Source organism: Monodelphis domestica, chromosome 5, assembly GCF_027887165.1.
Source record: "Monodelphis domestica isolate mMonDom1 chromosome 5, mMonDom1.pri, whole genome shotgun sequence".
NCBI classification, from domain to species: domain Eukaryota; kingdom Metazoa; phylum Chordata; class Mammalia; order Didelphimorphia; family Didelphidae; genus Monodelphis; species Monodelphis domestica.
Window position 1 is genome coordinate 214916017 of NC_077231.1, and position 20485 is coordinate 214936501.

At 36.1% G+C, this 20485-nt stretch overlaps 1 protein-coding gene across 2 annotated transcripts in view; it reads right to left on the reverse strand.

Moving 5' to 3' along the window:
* SLC37A3 (solute carrier family 37 member 3) overlaps positions 1-20485 on the reverse strand; it is an 85532-nt gene that overhangs the window by 23674 nt on the left and 41373 nt on the right. The window contains exons 14-15 of one of the 2 annotated variants that reach the window (XM_001367948.4): positions 17777-17842; positions 14418-16917 (exon numbers count right to left, since the gene is read on the reverse strand). The exons of the other annotated variant lie outside the window; for it this stretch is intronic. Of the exons in view, the coding sequence (XP_001367985.1) occupies positions 16846-16917; positions 17777-17842 (138 nt within the window). The 3' untranslated portion in view covers positions 14418-16845. Of the gene's footprint in view, positions 1-14417; positions 16918-17776; positions 17843-20485 lie in introns of those variants that run through there. 2 annotated transcript variants of the gene reach the window in all.

The window sequence follows — 20485 nt, forward strand, 5'->3', positions numbered from 1 at the left end:
TCCAAAATCTTCCAAAGGAAATAGAAACTCTCCACAAACCCACGAAGAATTTGAATCAGAAAGGACCAAAAAGATGGAAGCCCTCTGGGAGGAAAAGTGGGAAATGATGCAAAAGAAATTCACGCATCTACAAAACCAGTTTGACCAAACTGTAAAAGAAAACCAGGCTTTAAAGCAAGAACTAATAAAGCAAAGCCAAAACACCAAGAAATTAGAAGAGAACATAAAATATCTCACCGACAAGGTGATAGATCTGGAAAACAGGGGGAGAAGAGAAAATTTAAGAATAATTGGACTCCCAGAAAAGCCAGAAATAAACACCAAACTGGACATGGTGATACAAGATATAATCAAAGAAAATTGCCCAGAGATTCTAGAACAAGGGGGCAATACAGCCACTGACAGAGCTCACAGAACACCTTCTACACTAAACCCCCAAAAGACAACTCCCAGGAATGTAATTGCCAAATTCCAAAGCTATCAAACAAAAGAAAAAATCCTACAGGAAGCCAGAAAAAGACAATTTAGATATAAAGGAATGCCAATCAGGATCACACAAGACCTTGCAAGTTCTACGCTGAATGATCGTAAGGCATGGAACATGATCTTCAGAAAGGCAAGAGAGCTGGGTCTCCAACCAAGAATCAGCTACCCAGCAAAACTGACTATATACTTCCAAGGGAGAGTATGGGCATTCAACAAAATAGAAGACTTCCAACTTTTTGCAAAGAAAAGACCAGAGCTCTGTGGAAAGTTTGATACCGAAAATCAAAGAGCAAGGAATACCTGAAAAGGTAAATATTAAGGAAAGGGGAAAAATGTTATCTTCTTTTACTCAAACTCTCTTCTATAAGGACTACATTTATATCAACCTATGTATACTAATATGTGGGGAAAATGTAATGTATAAATAGGGGGTAAAGAAAGACCAAATAGAATAATGGTTCTCACACAAAGATTCACAGGGGAAGGGGAGGGGAAGAAAACTCCTATAAGAAGGAGAGGAAGGGGGGGGGGGGTTACTTAAACCTCAATCTCAGGGAAATCAACTCTGAGAGGGAAAAACATCCAGATTCATTGGGATCTTGAATTCTATCTTACCCAACAAGGGTAAGGAGAAGGGAAAACCAAGGGGGGGAGGGGGAGAGGGAGAACAAAAAGGGAGGGAAAGAGAGGGGGGAGGGGGAGGGAACAAAAAGGGAGGGACTAAAAAGGGAAACATCAAGGGAGGGGACAAGGGGGACTGATTCAAAGTAAATCACTGGACTAAAAGGTAGAGCCGAAGAAGAAAAGGTTAGAATTAGGGAAGGCAATCAAAATGCCAGGGAGTCCACAAATGACAATCATAACTTTGAACGTGAATGGGATGAACGCACCCATAAAACGTAGACGAATAGCTGAATGGATTAGAATCCAAAACCCTACCATATGTTGTCTTCAAGAAACACACATGAGGCGGGTTGACACCCACAAGGTCAGAATTAAAGGATGGAGTAAGACCTTCTGGGCCTCAACTGATAGAAAGAAGGCAGGAGTGGTAATCATGATATCTGATAAAGCCAATGCAAAAATAGACCTGATCAAAAGGGATAGGGAAGGTAATTATATTTTGTTAAAAGGGACTCTAGACAATGAGGAAATATCATTAATCAACATGTATGCACCAAATAATATAGCACCCAAATTTCTAATGGAGAAACTAGGAGAATTGAAGGAAGAAATAGACAATAAAACCATACTAGTGGGAGACTTAAACCAACCATTATCAAATTTAGATAAATCAAATCAAAAAATAAATAAGAAAGAGGTAAAAGAAGTGAATGAAATCTTAGAAAAATTAGAATTAATAGACATATGGAGAAAAATAAATAGGGATAAAAAGGAATACACCTTCTTCTCAGCACCACATGGCACATTCACAAAAATTGACCATACATTAGGTCACAGAAACATAGCACACAAATGCAAAAAAGCAGAAATAATGAATGCAGCCTTCTCAGATCACAAGGCAATAAAAATAATGATTAGTAATGGTACATGGAAAACCAAATCTAAAACCAATTGGAAATTAAACAATATGATACTCCAAAACCGTTTAGCTAAAGAAGAAATCATAGAAACAATTAATAATTTCATCAAGGAAAATGACAATGGCGAAACATCCTTTCAAACCTTTTGGGATGCAGCCAAAGCGGTAATCAGAGGCAAATTCATATCTCTGAAAGCTCATATTAACAAACAAGGGAGAGCAGAGATCAATCAATTGGAAATGCAATTGAAAAAACTCGAAAGCGATCAAATTAAAAACCCCCAGCAGAAAACCAAATTAGAAATCCTAAAAATTAAGGGAGAAATTAATAAAATCGAAAGTGATAGAACTATTGATTTAATAAATAAGACAAGAAGCTGGTACTTTGAAAAAACAAACAAAATAGACAAAGTACTGGTCAATCTAATTAAAAAAAGGAAGGAAGAAAAGCAAATTCACAGCATTAAAGATGAAAAGGGGGACAGCACCTCCAATGAGGAGGAAATTAAGGCAATCATTAGAAATTACTTTGCCCAATTATATGGCAATAAATACACCAATTTAGGAGAAATGGATGAATATATACAAAAATACAAACTGCCTAGACTAACAGAAGAGGAAATAGAATTCTTAAATAATCCCATATCAGAAATTGAAATCCATCAAGCCATCAAAGAACTTCCTAAGAAAAAATCCCCAGGGCCTGATGGATTCACCTGTGAATTCTATCAAACATTCAGAGAACAATTAACCCCAATACTATACAAACTATTTGACATAATAAGCAAAGAGGGAGTTCTACCAAACTCCTTTTACGACACAAACATGGTACTGATTCCAAAACCAGGCAGGTCAAAAACAGAGAAAGAAAACTATAGACCAATCTCCCTAATGAATATAGATGCAAAAATTTTAAATAGGATACTAGCAAAAAGACTCCAGCAAGTGATCAGAAGGATCATTCACCATGATCAAGTAGGATTCATACCAGGGATGCAGGGCTGGTTCAACATTAGGAAAACCATCCACATAATTGACCACATCAACAAGCAAACTAGCAAGAACCACATGATTATCTCAATAGATGCAGAAAAAGCCTTTGATAAAATACAACACCCATTCCTATTAAAAACACTAGAAAGCATAGGAATAGAAGGGTCATTCCTAAAAATAATAAACAGTATATATCTAAAACCAACAGCTAATATCATCTGCAATGGGGATAAACTAGATGCATTCCCAATAAGATCAGGAGTGAAACAAGGATGCCCATTATCACCTCTACTATTTGACATTGTACTAGAAACACTAGCAGTAGCAATTAGAGAAGATAAAGAAATTGAAGGCATCAGAATAGGCAAGGAGGAGACCAAGTTATCACTCTTTGCGGATGACATGATGGTCTACTTAAAGAATCCTAGAGATTCAACCAAAAAGCTAATTGAAATAATCAACAACTTTAGCAAAGTTGCAGGATACAAAATAAACCCACATAAATCATCAGCTTTTCTATATATCTCCAACACAGCTCAGCAGCAAGAACTAGAAAGAGAAATCCCATTCAAAATCACCTTAGACAAAATAAAATACCTAGGAATCTACCTCCCAAGACAAACACAGGAACTATATGAACACAACTACAAAACACTCGCCACACAACTAAAACTAGACTTGAACAATTGGAAAAACATTAACTGCTCATGGATAGGACGAGCCAATATAATAAAAATGACCATCCTACCCAAACTTATTTATCTATTTAGTGCCATACCCATTGAACTACCAAAATACTTCTTCACTGATTTAGAAAAAACCATAACAAAGTTCATTTGGAAGAACAAAAGATCAAGGATATCCAGGGAAATAATGAAAAAAAACACATATGATGGGGGCCTTGCAGTCCCAGACCTCAAACTATATTACAAAGCAGCAGTCATCAAAACAATTTGGTACTGGCTAAGAAACAGAAAGGAAGATCAGTGGAATAGACTGGGGGAAAACGACCTCAGCAAGACAGTATACGATAAACCCAAAGATCCCAGCTTTTGGGACAAAAATCCACTATTCGATAAAAACTGCTGGGAAAATTGGAAGACAGTGTGGGAGAGACTAGGAATAGATCAACACCTCACACCCTACACCAAGATAAATTCAAAATGGGTGAGTGACTTAAACATAAAGAAGGAAACCATAAGTAAATTGGGTAAACACAGAATAGTATACATGTCAGACCTTTGGGAGGGGAAAGGCTTTAAAACCAAGCAAGATATAGAAAGAATCACAAAATGTAAAATAAATAATTTTGACTACATCAAACTAAAAAGCTTTTGTACAAACAAAACCAATATAACTAAAATCAGAAGGGAAACAACAAATTGGGAAAAAATCTTCATAGAAACCTCTGACAAAGGTTTAATTACTCATATTTATAATGAGCTAAATCAATTGTACAAAAAATCAAGCCATTCTCCAATTGATAAATGGGCAAGGGAAATGGATAGGCAGTTCTCAGATAAAGAAATCAAAACTATTAACAAGCACATGAAGAAGTGTTCTACATCTCTTATAATCAGAGAGATGCAAATCAAAACAACTCTGAGGTATCACCTCACACCTAGCAGATTGGCTAACATAACAGCAGAGGAAAGTAATGAATGCTGGAGGGGATGTGGCAAAGTAGGGACATTAATTCATTGCTGGTGGAGCTGTGAACTGATCCAACCATTCTGGAGGGCAATTTGGAACTATGCCCAAAGGGCGACAAAAGAATATCTACCCTTTGACCCAGCCATAGCACTGCTGGCTGGGTCTGTATCCCAAAGAGATAATGGACACAAAGACTTGTACAAAAATATTCATAGCTGCGCTCTTTGTGGTGGCCCAAAACTGGAAAACGAGGGGATGCCCATCAATTGGGGAATGGCTGAACAAACTGTGGTATATGTTGGTGATGGAATACTATTGTGCTCAAAGGAATAATAAAGTGGAGAAGTTCCATGGAGACTGGAACAACCTCCAGGAAGTGATGCAGAGCGAGAGGAGCAGAACCAGGAGAACATTGTACACAGAGACTAATACACTGTGGTATAATCGAACGTAATGGACTTCTCCATTAGGGGCGGTGTAATGTCCCTGAACAACTTTCAGGGATCCAGGAGAAAAAAAAACACCATTCATAAGCAAAGGATAAACTATGGGAGTGGAAACACCGAGAAAAAGCAACTGCCTGAATACAGAGGTTGAGGGGACATGACAGAGGATAGACTTTAAATGAACACTCTAATGCAAATACTATCAACAAAGCAATGGGTTCAAATCAAGAAAACATCTAATGCCCAGTGGACTTACGCGTCGGCTATGGGGGGTGGGGGGGAGGAAAAGAAAATGATCTATGTCTTTAACGAATAATGCTCGGAAATGATCAAATAAAATATATTAAAAAAAAAAATAATGAACAGTATATATCTAAAACCATCAGCAAACATCATCTGCAATGGGGATAAACTAGAAGCATTCCCAATAAGATCAGGAGTCAAACAAGGATGCCCATTATCACCTCTATTATTTAGCATTGTACTACAAACACTAGCAGTAGCAATTAGAGAAGAAAAAGAAATTGAAGCTATCAAAATAGGCAATGAGGAGACCAAGTTATCACTCTTTGCAGATGATATGATGGTCTACTTAAAGAATCCTAGAGAATCAACTAAAAAGCTAGTAGAAATAATCAACATCTTCAGCAAAGTTGCAGAATATAAAATAAACCCGCAGAAGTCATCAGCATTTCTATATATTTCCAACACATCTCAGCAGCAAGAATTAGAAAGAGAAATTCCATTTAAAATCATCCCAGACAATATAAAATACTTAGGAATCTATCTGCCAAGACAAACAAAGGAACTATATGAGTACAACTATAAAACACTTTCCTCACAATTAAAACTAGATCTAAATAATTGGATGTTATTCCCCATAAGGTCAAAAGGCACCTAAGTATATGATTGTGAATGGAAAAATAGGGGACAGAATCAGGTATTGGCAAGTTTTTTCCATTTTCATTTGTGTTGTGAATTTTGAATATAAATGTGAGGACATAGCATTAATGTAGTCAAAAAAATGTTTCCATGAACAAGTTTCAACAATTCAACTTTATAACAATTATAAATAAACCTGTTAAAATTTTCTGGGAAAAAAAAAACACTAATTCCTCATTGGTAGGATGAGCTAACATAACAAAACAAAACAAAACAAAACAAAAAACCCAAACTAATTTTCTTATTTAGTGCCCTACCCATAGAACTACCAAAAAACTTTTTTTATTTAATTAGAAAAAAATAACAAAGTTCATTTGGAAAAACAAAAGACCAAGGATATCAAGGGAAATAATGAAAAAAATTTTGAAGGAAGGGAGTCTAGCAGTACCAGATATCAAACTATACTATAAACCAGGGGTCATCAAAAACATCAAAACAATATGGTACTGGCTAAGAGATAGAAAGGAGGATGAGTGGAATAGACTTGGGGTAAGTGACGTCAGCAAGACAGTCTATGTATGATAAACCCAAAGATCCCAGGTTTTAGGACTAAATCCACTATTTGATAAAAAACTGCTGGGAAAATTGGAAGACAGTATGGGAGAGATGGGAGAGAACACTATCCACATCCACATCTCACATCCTACACCAAGATAAACTCAGAATGGGTGAATGACTTGAATATGAAGAAGGAAACTATAAGTAAATTAGGTGAACACAGAATAGTATACTTGTCAGATCTTTGGGAAAGGAAAGATTTAACGACCAAGCAAGAGTTAGAAAAAATTACAAAATGTAAAATAAATAATTTTGATTACATTAAATTAAAAAGGTTTTGTATAAACAAAACCAATGCAACCAAAATTAGAAGGGAAGCAATAAATTGGGGGAAAAAATCTTCATAACAAAAACCTCTGACAAAGGTCTAATTACTCAGAAATCAAAACTGTTAATAAGCACATGAAAAAGTGTTCTAAATCTCTTATAATCAGAGAAATGCAAATCAAAACAACTCTGAGGTACCACCTCACAACTAGCCGATTGACTAACATGACAGCAAACGAAAGTAATAAATGTTGGAGGGGATGTGACAAAATTGGGACATTAATGCATTGCTGGTGGAGTTGTGAATTGATCCAACAATTCTGGAGGATAATTTGGAACTATGATCAAAGGGCATTAAAACACTGCCTACCCTTTGATCTAGCCACAGCACTGCTGGGTTTGTACCCCAAAGAGATAATAAGGAAAAAGACATGTACAAGAATATTCATAGCTGAGCTCTTTGTGGTGGCCAAAAACTGGAAAATGAGGGGATGCCCTTCAATTGGGGAATGGCTGAACAAATTGTGGTATATGTTGGTGATGGAATACTATTGGGCTCAAAGGAATAATAAAGTGGAGGAATTCCATGGGGACTGGAATGACCTCCAGGAAGTGATGCAGAGTGAGAGGAGCAGAACCAGGAGAACATTGTACACAGAGACGGATATACTGTGGTACAATCGAATATCATTATATTCTCCATTAGTGGCAATGCAGTGATCCTGAACAATCTGGAGGGATCTATGAGATAAAACACTATCCACATCCAGAGGAAGAACTGTGGGAGTAGAAACACAGAAGAAAAACAACTGCTTGATCACATGGGTTGAGGGGGATTTGATGACTCTAAATGACCATCCCAGTGCAAACAACATGGAAATATTGCCCAAAGAGATCAAAGATAAGGGAAACGGGCCTGCCTGTACCAGAATATTTTTAGTCCCTCTTTTTGCAATGGCAAAGAATTAGAAACTGAGTGGTTGCCCACCACTTGGAGAAGTTGTAGCATGAGATTGCAATGGAATATTATTGAGCTATAAGAAACAATGAACAGATTGAGTTCAGAAGAACCTCGAAAGGCTTATATGATCTGATGCAAAGTGAAGTAAGCAGAACCAGAAGAACAATGTATACAGTAACAGATTATATAAGGATCGACTCTGAAGGATTAAACCATGACTAATAAAGCAGATTTCCAGATAACTACAAGGGACTCATGATGAAAATACTAACCACAGCTGAAGAAGAAAATGTTGGAGTCTGAGTACAGATCAAAGCATGCCATCTCCACTACATTTCCTCCATGAGATTTCTATTATGTGTGATATGTGTCTTCTATCACGACATGGGCAATAAGGGAACATGTATTACATAAAAGTAAGGGTATAACCTATATCATACTATTCATCTCCCGAGAAAGGAGGAAGAAAATCTGAATTTTAAAATGTCAAAAAACAATTGTCAAAAATTGTTACTACATGTAGCTGAAAATTTTTTAAATGAAACAATATAATGAATATATGAATAAAATTATTTCATGGAGAAAAATTATAATTTTTTAATTAATAGAATTCAGGAAAAAAGAATGGTAAGAAAAATAGTATCTATAGTACTGACAAAATGTTTCAAATGCTTGGTCGTTAACCAAGTAATGCATGCTAAAGACAACTTTAGAAGATTTTAAAAGAAATAAAAGAGGCAGCTAGGTAGCTGAGCTATGTAATAAAGCACCAGACCTGGAGTCAGAAGGACCTAGGTTTAAATTTGGCCTCAGACACTTCCTAACTGTGTGATCCTGGGGGTAAGTCATTTAACCCTGATTGTGTAGCCCTTACTGCTCTTCCATTTAGAATTGATACTAGGACAGAAGGTAAGGCTATAAAAAGAAAAGAAATAAAAGAGCTGAACAATGAGTATAATAACAGAAGTTTAAATAGTAAAAATATAAAAGAAATTATCTAATTAATTGGTGATTTAATGTAATAACAATTTAAAAAGCCAATGGGCTACTTTTTAGAATTGAATACAATATCAAAATGTATATGGAAAAATAAATGATCAAGATAGTGAGAAGTATGCCAAAATTTGAAGAGCTACATGCCTAACCCAGATTTTGAAATGTGTCACAAATTTTTAAAAATTACAAAAATAAGAGCAGATAAGGATTTAAAAATTAGGCCAGAACCTTTATTTTACAGAGAAGGAAACTGGGGGCCAGAAAAACATGATGATCTACCCCAGATTATATTGACAATCGCAAAGAGATCCCCTTTTCAAACCCAGGCCTTGTCTCCAAATCCATTGTTCTTTCTACTATGCTACTATGTCACTTCACATCTCATGCCACATACAAATTCCAACTGGGCAAATGATTTAATTATCAAAACTATTGTACCCCAAAAAATTTCCTTCTGTGGATTCATGTGAAAATTTCATCAAATTAAAATTATTAGATTCAAATTAGATTAATTTAGGATATATATATATATATATATACATATGAGGATTTTGCACAACAAAAATAAAAAAGATGTTTTTCAATTTAAAACATCATAGTCAAAACAGAGAGAAAACAGATAATGTAGAACGTGATAAAAATAAGACTGGTAAAAAAATGCAAAATTCATAATCTACAAAGAACTGATTCAGTTTCTTAAGAGTAATATTCATTTCCCAGTGGACAAATGGCCAATAGATATGAAGCATTTTGAAGACAGCACAAATTATTAATGATCACTTGAAAAAAGATGTTCAAATTAATAATGGGAGAAAGGTAAATTAAAACAAATTTAAGGTACCCCTTACACCTAGAAAATTGACAAATTTTTAAAAATGACAAAATTCAATATTGGTAAACTCATGGGCAAACTGGCAACCCATTCCATTTTTGGCAAAATTATAAATTAGTATAGTCCTTTTAAAGTATAATCTGGTGACATATAATTAATTAGTTACCATTTTCCACATAGCTATTAAATACCCAATGAATCCATAATTACTCTAAGATGATTATTAATAAGGAAAAAACCTGTTAAAAATTTAACTGCTTTTTGTTATAATAAAAAAACCTAACAATCACCTAATTGTTCAGTGATTGGGAAATAAATGAATATAGATCAATTATTGTTTTATTTTTAAAAAATGACAAAAATACTGAAATATAGTTTGGACCTTAAAAAACTTTATTGGGGATTTCCTTCCTCTCATTTTATTTGGCTGTTTATATTTGTGGGAAAAATTTGTCAACTTATAAAAAAAAGATTACTGAAAACATCGATAGCTAAAAGATCCATTTACAGGTTGTGAATCAGTAAAAAAGGAAGCTAATATGTTCCCTAAGGAACTATAAAAAGGCAACAACAGAGGATTCCAGGCTTTCCTTTGAAAAAAAATCTAGCTAGGGACCGCAAGACAGCCCTCAAAGAGATCAGACCCTCCTACGACAGAAGCCAAAGGTATAAAACATTGCCCAAAGCTGTCAAATATAACAGAAAAGAGCTGCGCTCACTGGATTTTGACAAGAAGCGGCCATTGGTCATTCCAGGGCAGTTTCACAGTGGAGTTAAGAGAATAGACAGCATGCTGTTTTCAAAGGTTTGAAGAGCCATAATCCAGAAGAGGGTCCGATATCCTTCCTGTGTGACCCCGGGGAGCAGAATGAAAAGGACTAAGCAGAAATTTTAAAGAAGCCAATCCTGGCTGGGCACAATGAAGCACGTACAAATTGAACTGTTGAACAGCACCCTTGTGCTGACCTCCGTGTCCCACAGTAAGCTGCCCACTCGCAGGACCACTGCAGAAGGCTTTCTTGCATTAGGTAAAAGGCTCGGTTAATGATTTCTAAGGGTCCCTCCAGCTCTCCATTCTAGAATTCTAAGTCAGACTCCCAGGATCAAAGGAGAAGTCGTGGATGAGGAAATGGAGGTAAGTAGGTACAGACTGCCCATATGAAAGCCATTTGTCCTTGAAAAGTAAAGGATGAATGAGATGTTAGGAATGGATTCTGGAGCAAATGAAGGCGTTGGGGGGACTGAAGAAGTGTTGCTTAAAGGTTAAAGTGATAGAATGTCAATCAATCGATTTATTAAGCGCTAAATGAGGAGTAAAGAGATTTTTTCCCCTCTCAGATGCTAGAGGAGAGGATAAGATAATGTGAAAACAGCAGCTTTGAGGAAGAAGGGTAGATGGAGCTGGCCCCGGATGAACTCAGGGAAGGAGGCTGGAAGACATCAGCTATAATTAAGGGTACAGAGAAGAAAATAGGAGTTTAAAAAAGAGAGAAAGGGCAGAAGCAAGTAGACAAAAGATTCCTATAAAGCAAAAATGAGCAGGGTAATAATAAAAACAATGTGGCACTGTACTGAACCCTTCTGCCAAAAAAATTAAGTATGACAGTCCTTGAAACTTTGTCTCCCTCTGCTGAGCAATAAGGTATAATACATTGACCTCTTCAGAGATGTGCATTCACTAGAAATTCAGTAAAGAAAAAGTTGTTTGTGGACACTCCAATTTTGAAGTGTTTAGGGCTTAAGTATTTCAGTGTTCACTCTGTGCTATTTCATGCATGATTCTTTTGATGGATGCAACAAAAATAACTTTGTTTTGACTAACAAGAGAAAGCAGGCCAATCACAGAAAGATTCCAGAAGGGTGCTTGCCACTGCCAAGGAGGGTGTCCTACAAGGGATCCAGTGGAAGCAAAGGCACTACTACTACTACAGATATGTTGATTGCCCCACTTTCCAAAATACAAAAGTACCTTTTTTTTTTTAATCCTTACCTTCTGTCCTGGAGTCAATTGGCTCCAAGGCAGAAGAGTGGTAAGGGCTAGGCAATGGGGGTCAAGTGACTTGCCCAGGGTCACACAGCTGGGAAGTGTCTGAGGCCACATTTGAACCCTGGACCTCCCATCTCTAGGCCTGACTCTCAATCCACTGAGCTACCCAGCTGCCCCCTAACGTACCTTCTTAAGGAGATTCAAGATCCCTCAAAAGAGAAAGGCATGAGGTAATACCAATAGGTATTCTCCAATAAACAAGTAGTCAAAAAATATAGGCACAAAATTATAAAAAAAAAAATTGTGAGTTCCAATCAAGGACACATGCAATATACCCAGTGGAATTGCACATCGGCCATGGGAGGGGAGGAATAGAAAATGATTTTTGTAACCAAGGAATAATGTTTGAAATCAAATTTTTAAAAAAATTGTGAAGTGGGGGCACCTGGGTGGCTCAGTGGATTGAGAGCCAGGCCTAGAGATGGGAGGCCTAGGTTCAAATCTGACACTTTCCAGCTGTGTGACCCTGGGCAAGTCACTTGACCCCCATTGCCTAGCCCTTACCACTCTTCTGCCTTGGAGCCAATACACAGTTTTGACTCCAAGACAGAAGGTGAGGGTTTAAATCATGCCCCCAAATCATTAGTACTAAGAGAAAAATAGCATGAAAACTGATGAAAGTTGGAAAAACTGGCAACCATCCACAGGAGGTGGGGGTTCTATGAGAAGACACATTAATGCACTGTTAATGGAACTGTAAAGTGATCTGATCATTCTGATTTCTTTGAAATTATGCAAGAAAAGTGAGCAAACTAAATATACCCTTTGATTCACTCTCCAGCCTATGAGGAAGAAAAGCAGAAACAAAGATCCAACATATTAAAATGCTTACAGCAGCCACTTTGGAATGGTAAGGAATTAGAAACAAAGTTAAGTGCCCATTGATTGATGAATGGCCCAAATCCCTCAAAACTCTGGCATGTGAATGGAATGGAATGTTCTGTGTAATCAAGAAATAACGATGAAGGAATCAGACACATAGGAAAAATGTTTATGAACTGATGCAAAAATAAGCAGAAAAGAGATTATACATGTATTACTATGGCACAAATGAAGACAGATAAAAGAAAGCTGACCTCTGAGTAACAGAAAAATCAATGGTCTTCGAGAAGGGCTGAGTCCTTACTTAGAAAGAATGTTATATGTAGTCAGACATGGTCTCTTTAGCTGATGCTTGTCTTTGTCACAAGGAAAGATTCAGTGTGGAGCAGTGGAAAATAAGAAATAACTGAAGACAGAGAACACCAATGAAACTTTTTAAAAAATAGCCTTTCAGTCTATGGAGGAAAAAACAAAGGTTGCCAGTGATTTAAGCTTTTACATACCGTTGGATAAGCAGTCTCCGAGTCAGTCCACCAGCACAAATTCTCAGACAGATACTGCAGATGGACAGGGAGCTGAGCTCAAAATTCAAAAGAGGAAGAGTGTGGGATAGATAGCATTTGGGAAATAATGGTGGGTTTTCAACAATCCCAAGATGCTCCTTTCCACATAAACAAAAATCTATTTACCAATATACCATCCCAAAATATTAATATGGCTGTGAAACATGAAACCATTTCAGAAAAATAACTATTATTGTTAACCTAAAGAGCAACATAGATGCATAGCAAGAACAAGCTATAATAAGTGTTTTAAAGATAATCAGAAAAGTATGTCAGCCATATAGCAAAAGGGAACCCTTAAATTCAGATAAATTTAAGACTAAATAATAATCTAGACAGCTATAATAAGTGTTTTAAAGATAATCAGAAAAGTATGTCAGCCATATAGCAAAAGGGAACCCTTAAATTCAGATAAATTTAAGACTAAATAATAATCTAGACAGTCACTCTTTTAAAATGCTTTTTCTTTTTTAAATTTAATATTCAGAAGGAAAAATAAAGTTAATTTCCTTTAAAGATATGAGGCTATAAAATCAGAAAATTGCAGAACACCAGCACACCTAGTCTCTAGAACCTGATTTAGTATTAGTCAAATATCCCAAGAGAAACATGTAAGGAAAAAAGGCTAAAACAACAGGGAATAAGATCTATTATTCATAGTCCCACAAGGTAATCATATCTTGATTGGAATTTAAAGTAAAATCCAGCTGAAGGGGAAATTTAGAACTTTTAATGAAATCAGTTATCAAAGTTATCACGTTGTCCTTTTCAGCATGGAAATAGAGAGTAGGAAAAAGTATTTTTAAAAGGCCAAAGTAGAAATAAAAGGAAACTGGAGGGAGAAACCAAATGATTTCAAGTGCCGGTAAAGGTGATTATCTTTGGCAAATTAGTTAAGGTAATTTAAACCTCTCAACAGACAGAAGCAATTGGAGAAGAATTTCACCAAAAAACAAACAAACAAAAAAAAAGAGCAGGCCAAGCACTAGCCTTAAAGAACCCACTAGCATTTAACATCCAGGAGACATCTCCACCCCTCACCCCTGCAAGGGTGAGAGTAAACGAAAAGGACAGTTCTCTCTAAAACTATGGGGGAAACTAAGAGGAAAGAAGTAGAGGGGTATATTTAAGTGTGCAGGGGGAAAAACTAGTACATTCTCAGAAGATAGTCTTACTTTTCTCAGGGAAAAAACCACCAATACCAATTCGTTTCATAAAAAAAAAATATTTATTCATGTCACCTTATTTTTCAATATCATTAGAATCCTCCTCCACCTGATCTTTTGAAGAAACCAATACCACTTCAGATAAAAAAAAAGATCAAGAGTTTTATTTCAATATAACAGGTATATTTGAGAACCTTCAGAATAGCAAAGGATGAAGGCATTATACAGTAAGCCTTTATTATGCTATGTATTTCCTTAAGATAAAAATAGGAAGTAAAATGTATATACAGACATGTTTAGAAATGTGTATATATACCTGTATATATGTGTGTGTATACCCACCAACATTTTAAGTTGTATAGGCCAAATCAGTTATTTCATATCATGATAAAAAGACTCAATGATACAGTTGGGTCAGAAGTCCACTGAATTTTATGTCTTCAATTCTTCTACATAGATAAAATAAGGGACAATATGGGTCCTCAAATTAGATCAAACACATTATTTAGGAAAAAAATCTACATTAAATGCCCAAAAATAAGATTAGATTGAAATTGGCCTGCCACCCATAATTCAATCTAAAGCATACAATTTATCTAAACTTAACTGAAATCAGGGCCAATATTAGACCAAAAAAAAAAAAAAAAAAGAGGGAAGACTCTCAAATAATGTCACAGAAATGAGGCCATCACTTGCCTATAAGTGGAGAAACTGTGAATCCTCCCAGCACTTGAGGATTAGAGAACCATCACTGGGAAACATTCAATATCCTAGGAATCTTAAGGCACTAATAACATTCTAATTCTTACAACTCACAAAATGAAATGCTTTAAATACATAAATTAAAAAAAAATCAATTTACATACTTAAAAAATATAAAAGAAGTCATCCCACATATAATGGGCATAGTATTGCTTGCCTTCTCAGTGAGTGGGAGAGGGGCTGGAGGGAAGAAGAAAATCTGGAACTGAAAATAAAAATTTTTTTAAAGTACATATAAAAGTCAGTTTATTTTTCTCTTCTATGACTTCTGGCCCTCATTAGCTCATTAAGGTTTCCCTTTTTGTCAGCAATAAGCAACAACCTGATTAGAAATTTGGTTGACAAAAGTGATTCTTTCTCCCAAGTCCATAAATATAGCAATATTACAGAAAATAAGGAGGCTGAAAACTGCTCCATAATCAATTCGTTAATAAGAAATACCTCAAAAATTGCACTTATTCCCTCTAGCTAGCTAGTTTACATAATTTAAAATGCCCCCTCCCTGCCCCCAATATACACAGTGACTTTAATGCTGGTGACTAGCATAGTCCTTAGAGTTGGTTTCCATTTCTTTACAAAATGGTTGCCGCCAGGAGCCTTCCTCTTTTCTAACACTGATTCTCAACTGCCAAATGCTCCCTTCCACAACCAAGTGCCTTCCTCCTCTCCAATTCTGATTCTTTGCTGAGACGGCTTGGGGAGCTTACCTGGAACAGAGATCAATCTCCTAATAAAAGGGCTGAGGATTATATCTCATTTACATTAGTTACAAAAGTCTCCTGGCAGCAAATATGGGTTTCCACATACTTCCGTTGCCAGTTATATTTTGGAATGTCCAAGATAATTAATCTACTTTCTAAGTCCTTGAAAAAGAAGGCTAATCCGTCCTTCCAGGAGTTAAAGTAATGCTTAATGAAGCCGTTGTGGATTGAAAGAATGGCAATAAGAATGAATTACATCCAGAAGCTGGTGATTAAACTATTAAGCATGTTGTGTCATTTACCCCGACGCACTGAAACAGCAGAGGAACCTTTCAACCAAGGTCGATTTTAAATGGACCCAAGTCCAGTCATGTATTTTCTCAGGACAGGACACTTCCCAGTCACTTCTTCCTTTAGTTCGCCACTACCACAGGCAAAAGCCAAGGCAAATCACCATGCTGAAGCAGCTCACTGACAGAAAGCCAGGGCTCCTCATCTCCACAACTCCCAGAGCTTGAGAACTGAGGCTTAGTGTTGTTTGTCGGAGAGCAGATGCAGCAGCCAAGAGGGCAGACATCAACTTGAACAAGGTCGAGAAGCGCTAAAATGGAATGTCTTGCAGCCGTGGAGGTCAGTCAATACATTCTTGTAGTGTAGACAGTTGCTCTGCCTTGTGGCTCTGAGTTTGCTTTTCCAGTGGCTAATAGTGCTGAGTGCTGGATTAGGCGTGGCTCAAGTCTGACATCAAGTTACTTCTGATGATCTCCCCTTCCCCTGATAATAAGAATAGCTACCATTTATATGGTGCTTTAAGATTTAAAAAGCATCTTACATTATGTTATCTCATTTCATCCTCACAACCGTGGAAAGTAGAGGCAGGCAGAGGTTAAGTGACTTGTCCAGGTTCACACAGTTAGTGTCTGAGGCAGGACTAGAACTTAGGTCTTCTTGATTCCAAGACCAGCAGTCTATCCCATCCACCACCTAACTTCATCCAAAATGGTGAATTAAAAGAAATTTAAAAGAAATAACAGTCTAGTTCACATCCTTCTGTTTTATCTACAACAGCCTCTTTCCCAGGGGCAATGGTCATCCACTCAAGGTGTCTTATCTTCTTAGCACAAGGGATCTTATTTCTTTCACTATTAATGGTGAGATGAACACAATTGTACAACTTGTCTGTGAAAAGAAAGAAGTATTAGAAATGCACTTTAACTAATATCTCTTAAGAGTTTTATAGAAAAGACCATCCAGATGGATGTAGTCACTTTTCTATTGGTCCTATCTCCATTTTACAGATGAAAAACGGAGGCAAACAAAATCATTTGGGCATAGGGAAGATTACTGATGAAATTTAAATTAACAAAGAATTTTTAAATTATGGGCCCTGTTTTTTCCCCTTCATCAGACATTTCCAGTATCACAGATGCTGAGGCTTATATGACCTTGCTAGAAGTAGGCCCCTGGAAGTGTGACAAACTCCTGAACCCTGGAAGTTACTATGGGGAAGTAAAGTATCTTCTGTGACAGCCTGGAAATGTTAGTGGCATTATCATTGCCCAACACCATCACCATCCTAATGTCTTCCCTCTGGCTTCAGCTTCAATATGCTGGCAGTGGTGACCACAAACAGATGCTGAGGCATCCAGGGTATCTTTCTACTGAGGCTCTCAGACAGGCTGCTATCTATACCCACAGTAAATGGAATCTTATAGAACATGAGAATTTATGGATAACTGACTTTCACCAGGGGATAATCTCAAGTAAATTAATGGTCAATGATGCATATATGTCTGCTATTGTTAGCTTTCCTTGAATCAGACATCCAGCATTGAATGGACTATAAAATGCAGGCTACTTTAGGCCTATTTTTCACCTAAAAAAAGAGGTACTTAATGGATTGATAAATATGGCATTTTTAATAAATGAATCTTTAAGGAAAAAATATATCAGTTCACTTTCTTTGCTTGAATGTTTTAAAAATGAAGTCAGGACAAAACTGAATTTTTTAAAACTGGTAAAGAGTATATACACTTACCATTAAAATGAAGAAATAAAAAACCCACATCCATCCTAGGTTATCCTGAATCAAAGACACTAAAAACTGAACAACATAAAAGAATAGATTACAATATGATTGTATATTTGTTAATAAAACTGAATGGCTAAATCAGAAGATTAAAAACAACTATTTCAAAAGGATTAAAAGGTAGTGAAGTTTCCTATTAACGCCTAGTTTTGAGAGCCTGGTAATTCACTTCCATACCCTTTCCATACACCAACTGTCTCCTATCAGATATGGCAGGTAACAATTATTTGTTCAAAAGGTTTACCTTTGATCTACTTTACCATTTAAGAGGACAAGATGAACATTTTCAGACTTGTCCTCTCTTAAAGTACATTACAAAAGCCTTCAAGAACTTTTTTAAGCTTTTAAATAGGTCTCTTTTATTTTTTAGTTCCAAATTCTCTCCTTCCATCCAACTTTTCCCCTACCCATTGCAGCGGAAAGAAATATGATACCCATTATAAAGTTATATAAATCATAATTCTGCATTGATGTTCCAGAAAAAAGGGCAAGAAAAGTAAAGGAAAAAATATGGTTCAATTTGCACTGAATATACGAGTTCTCTCTCTGGAGGTGCAAAGTATTTTTCATCATATGCCCTTTAGAATTCATTGCATTGATCAGTGACTAAGTCTTTCACAGTTAATCATCTTTACAATATTGCTGTTACTGTATATAGACTATTTTCTCGATTCTGTGCACTTCACTCTTCAGTTCATATATGCCTTCCCAAGTTTTTCTGAAATCATCCTTTTTATTATTTCTTATAGTAGAATAGTATTCCACCAAATTCATATACTATAACTTATTCAGCCATTCCCCAAACAATGAGTATTCCCTCAGTTTCTAATTCTTTACCACCACAAAAAAAGCTGCTATAAATATTTTTGAATATATAGATCCTTTCTGCTTTTCTTTCATCTCCCTGGGGTATAGACTTAGTAATGATACTGCTAGCTCAAAGGATATGCATTGGCCTTTCGCTTTTCAAATATAGTTCTTGAACTAAGGATTTCACTACCATCTTAAACATAGAGTATCTTCAAAGTCTCAGCAGAATCTTAACTTCAGAAGTATAAATGCTACAGCCTTAGGAAAAAAATTATGAGAGATTAACTATTTAAATAACCATATCTTGGGCTATAGTGACTCTCAAGTCAACTTTCAAACTTTATAAATATTTTTCATCAGCTAAATGACTTGAAAGGATTAAATTTGTAATCCTAGCCTTAAGATCATCGAAAGAGCAAGACTTTGATCCATACACAATAGTTTTTTTTTTTTTTAAGCCTTACCTTCTGTCTTAGAATTAATAGTAAAAATTGGTTCCAAAGCAGAAGAGTGGTCACACTGTAAGGAAGTATCTAAGGTCAGCTTTGAATCCAGGATCTCTTCTCTCTGGGCCTAGTTCTCTATCTACTGAGCCACCATGCTGCCCCCATATACAACAGTTTTGATGTGACATCACAGAAAACAATGTAATGGAGATAGATCAGGTGACCAAGATGATCAAACCTCGGAGGCCTTCTTTTACTGAGAAAGAATCATCCAGAAACTGTTGCATACAACTGCACAATAGGATATCCTGTCTCATCAAAATTAGAATTTAAAGTTTGCAAAATTAAATAAATGTAAAATCAATTTAATTAAACTTTCAAATGACTTTTTGTAAATTTGTACAATTAATGATTCCAAAGGTTTTAAAGTATAAAACTGCACTAAGACTTTTGAGACATTCTGTATTACCCTGTTTCCTTTTTAATAATAACTAGAATTTATAACACTTTTGAAGTTTATAAAGTACATGTAAATTTATTTAATCTATACAACAATGCTGTGAGGTAGCTGCTATTATTATCTCCATTTTACAGGATGATGTAACTGAGGCACATAGAAATGAAATGACTCCTAGTTTTTGAGGCAGGATTCAAACTCTGGTTTCCATGCTCCAAGTCCACTGCTCTATGCATTGTACCATATAACTTGTTCCCAAAGATATTATCATCTTTCCATATGATATCCAAGGAAGGTTCTTTTGTAACAACTTTCACATTTACAGGTGGGCAAAATCCAAGGGCAATGAATGAAGTTAAAGATACACAATGGAAAGCAAAAAAAGCAGGCGTTACTGGAATAACCACATGTTCATTAAAGCATGATGTCCTGCCCGTACGATTCTTGGGTCTATCTCTGAGTCTCCTTCTTACATGAAATACTTCTGAAGCCCAGAGGGAAGTAAATCACAGAATCAGATTGGGAAGAGTCCTCAAAGGTTATCTAATTCAACCCTTAACCAGAGCTACTGCCCTGTTCTTTCAACACTTTCCCCAACAAACAATCATCTGTATTCCCAAACCTCCAGTCATATTTCTGGCTCACTTTTTCCTCTGAGAACAGCCAATGAGTCCTCTTGGTTATTCTTCCTTTTATTGCATCAAAATCTGTCTCCTCCTGACTTATACCCGTTGGTCTTATTTTGCTCTTAATGACTAAGAACAAGTCTAATCCTTCTTTCATATAAAATATATTCATATATTTGAAGATTTGGTCCCAAATTTTTTCTTCGCTAGCCTAAACATTTTCAGTTCCTTCAATCACTAAATGGCATGGTTTCATGCTCATCCCCACCCCTCTAGATAGGATCCATCTAGCTTGTCAACATCCCTTCTAAAATGTGGT